Source organism: Leopardus geoffroyi, chromosome D4, assembly GCF_018350155.1.
Source record: "Leopardus geoffroyi isolate Oge1 chromosome D4, O.geoffroyi_Oge1_pat1.0, whole genome shotgun sequence".
NCBI classification, from domain to species: Eukaryota; Metazoa; Chordata; class Mammalia; order Carnivora; family Felidae; genus Leopardus; species Leopardus geoffroyi.
In genome coordinates this window covers 60,509,558-60,519,060 of record NC_059342.1, presented here as the reverse complement: position 1 = coordinate 60,519,060, position 9,503 = coordinate 60,509,558, and the positions used below count along the sequence as shown (strand labels likewise).

Here is a 9,503-nt window from a genome sequence, read left to right as displayed (position 1 = left end):
ACACCTTATTCTTGAATATGGCAGAAAGAGGGTGTATCATTTGTTTTATTTCTGTCCAGAATTTCCACTGTATGGTTGTCCTCAACATGCTCCATTTGATTGCTCTCAGCTCCACCCTCAAGACCCCTGCCAGTCCCCACGATAGGATATTATTCTTTGTTTGAGCACCATTGCAGAGAAAATGTGGGCAGACCACACTTCGCATAAGGTTGAATAGTTGTATGAAACTTTGATGAAAATTTAGAGTAAAAGCAAAGTGTTACATGGGAGGGAGAAATTTTGAAAATGCTCATATTAAACATAATTTTGCCATAGTGTAAGAAACCTTTCCCAGGGCTGCTCATGGACATGCCATGCTCCTACTCTCAGTCCCTGGTCCTGAGGTTCAGACCTCTGTGAGAGAGTGACATGATCTGTTGATGTTTGAGCTGCATCACACATTGGCTACGGGCAGGAAAATGTCTGAGGGAAGCAGAAGAGGGAGAAGGGAGCCCTGTCAGGAGGCTGGTACCTTGATTGATGAGAGAGATAATGGAGGCTCCTATTGGGTTGGTAGCCTTAGAAGTCCCTAGGTGGTATGGGGCTAAGAGGTAATGGTCAGAACAAATTCAAGGTGACAGGAACACATAGAGGTGTCTAGGGAACAGCAAGCATGCATTGGCTGGAGCCTAGAGGTGCAGGAAGGGCAGCTATGTGAGGAGTGGCTGTGAAGGGGGTTGGCATAGGAATCATAGAGGGTCCTGAGTGCCAGGTGAGGAGTTTGGGCTTTCGGCTGTAGACATCAAGAAGTCTTTCCCTGAAGAACTAAAGTCTGGCATCAGGAAGTGAAGCTGGTGGTGGTGGGGTGCAAAGTGGGGAGGCCCTGGCTGGCTGCTGGGAAGGGTAGAGCTGCGAGTTAGGCCCTATGAGGCTGTGGTTCTCACACTTTATCTCTGATTGCTGAGTGTCTCCATGCTTGAAAAACCATGGGGCTTGGCTCTGCCCACACTCCAGGGAGAAGCCGCTTCACGTTCTCAGATACCAAGATAAGCCTGGGCTCTACACCAGGGCTGAGATCCGCCCTGATTCTGGCTTCCCGGTCTCTTCCTCACCCTGGGAGGGGCTTATAGTTGATCCCTGGGCCTCCCAGACTATGTGCTTCTGCACCTGGTTAACCCTGGGATAAGCTGGAAATCTGAGCCTTGGCTCACAGAAGAGGAGTTGTGGGGCTGGCAGAGGGGCACAGGGAATTCTGTAGGGAGCAGGTTTCCTCTCCTGAGGTGGATTAGTGAAGGCTATTCTAGGAGCTCTGCAAAGTCTGGCTTTGGCCTCAGCTAAGAAGATGCTGGAGAGAGGGCAGGGATGGGGAGAGACCAGGCACCAAACTCATTAAGGGACTCCTATGCTTCCTGACCCCACCTGTCTGCCCCATTTTTTCTTTGGTTCAGTTTTTAACTTAGGTCATTGCTCAGTTTAGGCTGAGAAGCACCAGTCATACTGCTTTCCCTCTAGGTAGTTCTAAGCTAGTATTTAACCAGTCCCAGCCCAGTTTACCCGTTCATCCAATGGAGGCGCAAACAGGGAAATCTTCCAAGGTGCACTCCACCCCAACTCCCAGCTCCCACTTTTAACACACCCCCATCTTCACATTGCCTTTTATTAAGATGATAATCAAAGGCAATCTCCCTTGGGGGAGGCATAGGTTCTAGTCCAGCTTGGACACTTACAGCTGTGAGATCTTGAGTAAGTCACATGCCCTTTCTTTAGCTCCTTGGAAGCTCTATACACACCCACGGTATTCCTATTATTGAGAACTCATGTGATTACTGAGATAAGAGTCCTGGTTCTCCCAATGAGTTGGTATATGATCCTGGGTTCTGGCCTCATTCCTCAGTCTGGGCTCCTGCCCCATTCCTCAATCTGGACTCCTGCCCCATTCTTTGGGAGACACTGAACTGCTTTCCATCAGGGCATTTTTTGCTCAGTTACCAGGAGTCAGCTCTTCTCAGGAACAGAATGAGCATGGAAACCAGATTCTCCTGAAAGTTGTGTGTTTGAGGCAGGACATGATTCATTAGAGTGTCCAGGATCTTGGGCTGACCAAGGGGCACTTAGAATGTTCTAGTAGAGGATCCCTTGGCCAGAATGAACTCAGAGATAGGGACCCCTTCCTGCTGGCCACTGTGTCCCAAGAAGAGAGCCTTTTTCCTCCGAAACCCCCAACTCCCTGAAATTTGGAGCTGGAACTGAGGTATCAGAGGCCAAGTTTATTCCATACTTGGGCAATGACTGCTGCTTAGGGAGGGTACAGAGACCAGAACCCAAGGTCTCCAAAGTGCCTCAGAAGCCTGGGTTCTTGCTCTGGCTCCAACTGGCACCTCAGCTTTCAAGATGCTTTCAGGTATACCTTTGTTGAATGCCATGTCACAGTCACCCATATGGCTGGGAACATGAGGTGAGATGTATTCTAGGGCTAGATTCCAAGACGCAGAAAACACACCCAAGGGAGGAGACGAAATGCTTCACCTCAACCAACTTCTCCCCTTGCAGCCCAGCACTCTCCTCTGTGCAGCCAGAGCCTCACAGTAGCACTGGATCACTGGTTGGGGACTTTGGTCAGAAAACAGCAGGCTCCTGGAAGGTAGTCTGAGATCGTTGATCTCAACAACTTAACACATGTTTTTTCATTTCTCTAAATATCTGCCTCTTTACCTAGGCATATGAATCACCTGAGGGTCTTGCTGAAATGCAGGTTCTGGTCCAGTAGATCTGGGGTATGGCCTGAGATTCTGCATTTCTAGTGAGCTTCCACGGGATGCCCATGCAGCTGGTCTAGGGCCCACACTTGGAGTGGCAAGGCCTCAGGGCCTCAGCCTCTTATGTAAAATAGCAGGGAGGGTGTCCTGGCCCTGCCTCCAGGATTCGTATGAACAAAAACAGAGAACTTCAAGAATGTGAGAGTAAAAGAGACCTGCCATCTAGTTTTGTAGATGGTGAAAATGAGGCCTACTCGGTGCAGGAAGGGACTTGTTCAAGATCTTACAGGATTTCAGTGAAAAAGTTGAGACTCAGGTCTCCTGCGTAGGAAAAACAAAAACAAAAACTAGAAAACATACTCACCGAGGTGTTTGCTGTGCTTTCTCTGGGCAGTCTATGGATTCCTTTGATTTCTTTCTTTCTAACTTGTGTTATTATTATTTTTACAATGAAGATGTACCAATTTTGTAATAAGAAAAAACTTAATTTTAATAAAAGAAAATCCTCACAAAGTTCTTAGTAAATGAGATTATGTTTATGAGCCAGCGGGGTAAACTGTAACTATATACATTAGCTTCATGTCACGGGTTTGTAATTCAGCTGAAACCGTCCCGAATTTATTTCAACGACATCACCCTTACTCCTCTGGGCACACGAATCACGGAGATGTGAAGGAAGGCCAAAGACGGTTACCATCTACAAGCGCCGCCAGCAGCTTCCTGCCCCCCTTTACCTCTGCTGTCTGGACACTTCCCCCAAACGCTGGCCACAGGAATCTTTTCCCTTAAATTGAGGGAAAAGGTTCCCTAATCCGTTTTCGTAGTAAACGACCTCAGGCCAAGTCTGCTTTTGTTGCTGGTTTCCTAAGCTTAATTGCAAGCAAAGTTAATTTGAAAGAAAATAAATGTTACAGCTCTGGGGCGAATTCTAACGAGCCTTGGGCAATTAGGGAAGAACGCATCTAATTACCCACAGCCCGGGGGCGCCTGCACACGACGCTGGGGTGCAGGGCCCAGAGAGGGGCAAACGATTTTTCTAGTTTCATGCATAGGAAGAAGAAGAAAAAAATAAAGAAACGCGCCTCCCGATTCTGAGCTCCCAGATGGGGGAACCGAGAGGTTGTGTTCCACTGTTTGGGGATTCTTAGAGTTGGCATGTTCCAAGACGCTGCAGTGAAATGTTCTCAAGATTAGAGTCCTGAGGACTGCAGGGTCGGCCCGCTCGCTCGCCAGGCTGTGGTTGAAGCCGGAGCCGCGCTCACTCGCCTGCGCAGCGCCCATTCTAGGCAGGCCGGGTGGCCCGCGAGCTTCGGATGCGGCCCGAAAGAGGCCGAGAAGGGCTGACTCTCGAGCGTTTCCCTGTCTTCTCCCGGCTGCCGCTGCACACACCCAGTTTCCTCCTCGAGGCGTCCTCTTTCTCCAGGCACAGACCCTCTCTTTGGACCAAATCGCACCTGAGGTCCTAGTCGACAAATTGGGGGGAGGGTGCGGAGTCGCATGCACTTTCCCACCCCGACCTTCCCGCTTCCGGAGCTTTACCCCCACGCTCCCCAGGCTTCGGGATAAGGCTACGCTTTAAAATTTTAAAGCCCTCCTGTGCCCAGCACTTTACAGTTCACAAGCGCTTTTCACCTCTCTTGTCCCCTTTAGCTTAAGGAAGACACTCCGTGGCAGGAGTCACAAATTCCCCTTCACAAACGTGGACACTGGAGGAAAAGGGACTCCTCCAGTCGACTTGGTAGTTACAAAAGAGACAAAAGGTCAACTACCGCACTAACTGGGCATATAGACCGCCCTTTCCCAGCCCAAATACGGCTCCTGGGCCCTTGCTAGTCCAGGACTAAACCCCTGAGAGAGGGCTCTCAATTTCTGGCTACTACCGATTAGGCAAGGCATCTTGACTTCTGGGCTGGGAGAGCCAGACTGTCTAGCATGCCCATGGAGAATCTTTGAATTTAACACCTGCAAGGGTCTATATGGAGATGAGAGGGGCCCAATACCTACACTTTTGCAAGGACGCAGGGCTGGATGTGGAATCTGGACCCAGACAGCAAGGTCAGTTCTCCAGAGACCTCCTGCCTCCAGATGGTCATTACCCACCACTGAAGTCAGGAAAGACAAGCATCTAGACCTGTAGGGTCCAGTAAGGTAGCCATCAGCCACATACTGCTATTGAGCACTTGGCATGTGGCTAGTCCAAATGTAGATGAGTTGTGAGTGTAAATGCACTCCAGGTTTTGAAGATTTAGTATGAAAAAGGTAAAATATCTCAACAAATTTTTATATTGATTATATGTTGAAATGATAGTTTGGCTATATTTGGCTTAAATACAATATATTAGTTAATCTCAACTGTTTATTAATGTGGCTACTAGAAAATTTTAAATTACATGTGTAGTTTCCATTCTGGACAGTACTCATTTAGACAAATACCCGTCTGGACTGAATCACATTCGCATGCCTTTATGAACAAGAGAGCACAATTCCCAAGATTAAAAATAAAAATTACCACTGTTTTTCAGTCTTCTTTCTCACGCAACCCCCACCCCTTCGCTAGCAAGTTAACTACTCAGAAAGGTGCAGAGTTTCTCTTGCCAGAACTCACTTGATCAAAGATTTTTTATTAAAACAGTTCATCTGAACACTCAGGTTTATCTGAGAGCTGCATACCGAGCCTCTGAAGTATTTAACCCTGGAAATTTTGGTTCCAGAATAAAAACTTAACAAGGTATCTTAAGAGAAAGGTGGGAAAGCAGTTGAATTTTCTCTGCTTTGGGTCAGCTTGATGTTTAAAACGAACGGATACAAAACAAAGTTAAAAATCCAGTTTCTTTCTAAAGCTTACTTCACTGACAGACCCAGTTAATTTTTCTCTTTCCTTTTTGTACTGCAGAGACTGCCAGGGATGGAAGAGCCTGCTCAACAAGCCGAAACCAAAGGGCTGCCCTGAGTCCTGTCGTCTCTTTGAATTTTAGTTTTCCAATTTGGTGCAGGGTCACTTACTGAAATGAGAGCGTGGACAATGGACAAATGTATTTTTACCTGTCTCATTGGAAAACCCAATTTATGACCTAGCATAACAGCTGCCGAATGATCAGCACATCATGCTCAAAAGGTTCAAGAAATTATAATATAATTGCTGCCTGGAACCAATCCAGAGACTTCAGGGCAGGAGCTTGTCCTAAGCTCTGTTCCAGTTCTTGGGAATAGGGTCAGGCCCTGGGTGGCCCACCGATGCTACCAGATTCGCAGGGCAGCATCCACGATGACGCGGCCCTTAAAGGCCATATGGCGTTGAATCCTGCAGCTCTCTTGTATGGCAGATGAAGAGACTGGGGATGTAGGCGTTGGGATTAGGTCACACTCTGGAGCTGAGGCACAGTCTCCAGACTAAGAGCCAGGTCTGCAGTTCTCAAAGGCAGGGAAAACCAGCCCCAGGTCAAGAGAAGCAGAACCCTCCCCCCCACCCTTTTTTTTTTTTTTTTTTTAAAGGAGGGGGCTACTTCTTTTGCAAACTCATCTTCCTCACCTTAAGGAAGGCGCTATTGGAGCCTTTGCTGTAGTAATCAAAGGCGCAAGAAGCAGAACCCTGTAAAAGGCCCGGCCGAGTTTCTTGCAATACAGGGATGAGTGAAGACATGGTGGTGATTCCCCACAGTTCAGACCTAGACTCTGGTGTACGCACTACGCTGCGCCCCCATTATCGGCCAAGTACCCTCCCCAGTAGAATGTGAAAGGCATGTCCTTTGGAGCTTCGCCTTACTGAGGGTCCTTTGTCCCAGTCCGTGGGCCCTCGCTGCCTCTCCCCACATCCTCCCATTTCCAAAGCGGACCGGTGTGTACGCGGTGCGCTGGGAGGCTATGTATGCCTCTCCTGCCCTCTCTGTCCCTTCCACGTGGCTCTCAAATCCTCTCTTCAGTCCTGTTCTCAGGTCTCAGGGAACCTTAGTTCATGTGGAGAGCCGAGGTATCTATGAATTTTCGACCGAAAGCTCGGCTCACATGGCGGACACATATCGATCCACCCCTCCAGGATAGGCAGTCGCATGGCGAGCATGATAGGCGCCTCCACTGCCGGCTCCGAGCTGCCCCCCAGGATTGTAGCAAGGCCCCAGCGCTCCAAACTGGCCGGGCGATGTGCGCCCATAGAAGTCCACTGCGGTCTCAACGCCACCACTGCTGCCACCCGCGGGGGGCGAGGCGGGCCCCGCCAGCCGGCCAGCCGCTGCGAAGAGGGCACTGCCTGCGCCCTGCGGGTAAGCGCCATCGGGGCCTGCGTAGGCGGCCGCGTAGGCAGAGGGGTTGGTAGGTCGGGCCCCCGCGCAGCCTGCAGGCTGGTAGCCGGTGGTGGCTGCAGAGGCGCTGGCAGAGGCAAAGGCGCAGGAACCCGCGGGCCCCGACGACGCGGGGCCCAGTTCTGGACTGAGTGGCCGTTCAGGCACCAGGCCGAAGACGCGGCACGGTCCTGGCGACGCAGCGGGGTAGTAGACAGGGGGCGGCGCGGTAAGCGTCGGCGGGGCATAGCCTGCGTAGACGGCGCCGGGGTAAGACGGGCGCGCAGCGGGCACTGCTCCCGGGAAGATGGCGGCAGCGGCGGCGGCGGCGGCAGCGGCGGCGGCGGCCGCCGCGTCGTGCATGTAGGCTGGGTAAGTGGAGAGGTCCGAGCGCTTGAAGCGCTTGCGGCGGCGCAGGAAGCTGCCGCTCTCGAACATGTCCTCGGCGTTGGGGTCGAGCGCCCAGTAGTTGCCCTTGCCTGGACGGCCAGCCTCGCGCGGGATCTTGAGGAAGCAGTCGTTGAGCGTCAGGTTGTGGCGGATGCTGTTCTGCCACTTTTTGGGGTTGTCGCGGTAGAAGGGGAAACGCTCCGTAATGAACTTGTAGATGCCGCCTAGCGTGAGGCGGCGCTCAGGCGCGTGCGCAATGGCCATGGCAATGAGCGCAATGTAGCTGTAGGGTGGCTTTCCGCGCTGCAGGGGGCGCTTCCGCCGACGCCCACCGGTGCCGCGACCCGTGGCCTCCGTTGGGACCCCGGTCGCCGCCTCACTGCGCTCCTCCTTCACGGCCGCCAGCACCTCCGTCTGAGGCGGCGGCGGCGGCGGCCGGCTCTCAGCCGTCATGGCGCAGCCGTCCCGCGTCCTGGGCGTCCCCGCCGCCCGCTACTGTCGAGGGGCGGGGGCGGGTCTCGGAGGCTGCGGGGCCGGGCTGCTGGCCAAAGGAGTGGGCCCTGGACCCCTCTGCGGAGAGCTCTGGGAGTCCTCGCGGGCTGGCACTCGGAGCACAGCTTCTCCAGGGGTGCGCTGGAGTCTTGGCGCTCTCGGTTTCCGGGCTGGCTCGGGGCAGACTGAGGCTCAGGAGTGTCCCGCCCACCGACGGCTCTGCTCGTGTTCTGGAGCTCGAGGCCAGGAGCCGGCAGCGGTGTCGGGAGCGGGACTAGGCCCCAGTCGCAGTCTGAAGGGCCCTTTGCGCGCTGGTGCCAGGCGGTCAAGGGGCCCGGAAACGGTCCAAGGCTGGGGCGCCTGCAGCTGGTCTGTGCCTCCCGCTGACCTGGGGCTAACCGTCGTCGAGTCCTGCGCCCAGAGGAAGCTGCGGGCCCGAAGGCCTGAAGCGAGGGCAGTTAGTGCAGACTTGGGGCACTCCGGTGGGGGCTGCCTAGACCGCGCCTGTGCGGCCCAGCCGGTGGAGGGTAAAGAGGCGAGCTGCAGGCGCAGCGCGGCGACTGTTCCTCTCCGCAGCTTTGGCCTCCGGCCGCCGAGACCGCAGGCGAGGCGCTCCCTTGCACACACCCGGACGGCTCCTCCCTCCACCGGCTTCTCTCCTTAAAGGCGCCAGGAAGCTTGGGGCGGTGCCCCGTCCCCGCCCGCCCCCCGACCGCCCGCCCCCTGGGCCCGCGCGCACCTCTGCAGGTGGGAGCAGCGGTGGAGGCGCGGCGGGAGCCCCACAACGTCAGAGCTGGGAGGGCTCTCGGAGACCGCCCGGGGCCGGCCTCCCTACGCGCCTACGGGGAGACTGAGGCCGGGAGAGGCCGGGAACCGTCTCGGGAGACCTCGGCGCCGGAACTCAGAGCTTCTGGACTTTACCAGCCTCTGCAGAGGGCTGGGGCCCGCAGTGAAAGGACAGGCTCGCTTCATTTTTTATTGTCCAGAGAGGGTGAGAATTGGCGGAGGGGGCGCTTGGTTCTTGTGGGGCAGGGGATGGGGAAGGGAGACCTTCCAGGTGGCTGGCTCTTAAGATATTTCAAGGATGATTTTCAAACCCCAGTCAGGGCTGCCTTGCCCATTGCCCGTCCAGTCCCTCATCTTTCAGACGGGGATTCCTAGGCCCCATAGAGGAGGTGACTTGCCCTGGCCTCACCGCGACTTTGCCGGCTAGCGGAGTCTCACACTTGCGTCTCTGTTAGGACTGCTCTTTGCCCCCTCTGTGCCTGAGGCAGCCACTTTCTCTTTTTGAGCCCCAGGTTCCCCGACTGCACGGAGGGTTTACACCTCAAGAGACCTTCCGTTATCTACATTTAGGGAAAGGCCACCCCACCCCCACCATCTGTCTTTGGGTGACTCAGGACCCCTCTATATGACGGAAAGTGGCACACAGCTTAAAGAGGATGAAGGCTAGGCTTCTGTCCTCTCGTAGTAACCTCCTCCTCCAGTTCACCCAGGCCAGGGAGGGTTCCGCGTGGCTCCCAGGACCCCCGGGGGCCTTCCCGCAGAGGGGCGCGAGGGCTGCGAGAGGCTGGGGCCGAGGTGAGGGCTCTCCAGGTGGGCACGTCTCCCG

At 54.2% G+C, this 9,503-nt stretch overlaps 1 protein-coding gene across 1 annotated transcript; it reads right to left on the bottom strand.

The window, feature by feature from the left end:
- Positions 1-5,077: 5,077 nt before the first annotated feature.
- Positions 5,078-8,513, bottom strand: FOXE1 (forkhead box E1). Its single transcript, XM_045468721.1, has one exon. The coding sequence runs from the start codon at positions 7,850-7,852 to the stop codon at positions 6,734-6,736; it is 1,119 nt and encodes a 372-aa protein (XP_045324677.1). The 5' UTR covers positions 7,853-8,513; the 3' UTR covers positions 5,078-6,733.
- Between the last annotated feature and the right edge of the window lie 990 nt (positions 8,514-9,503).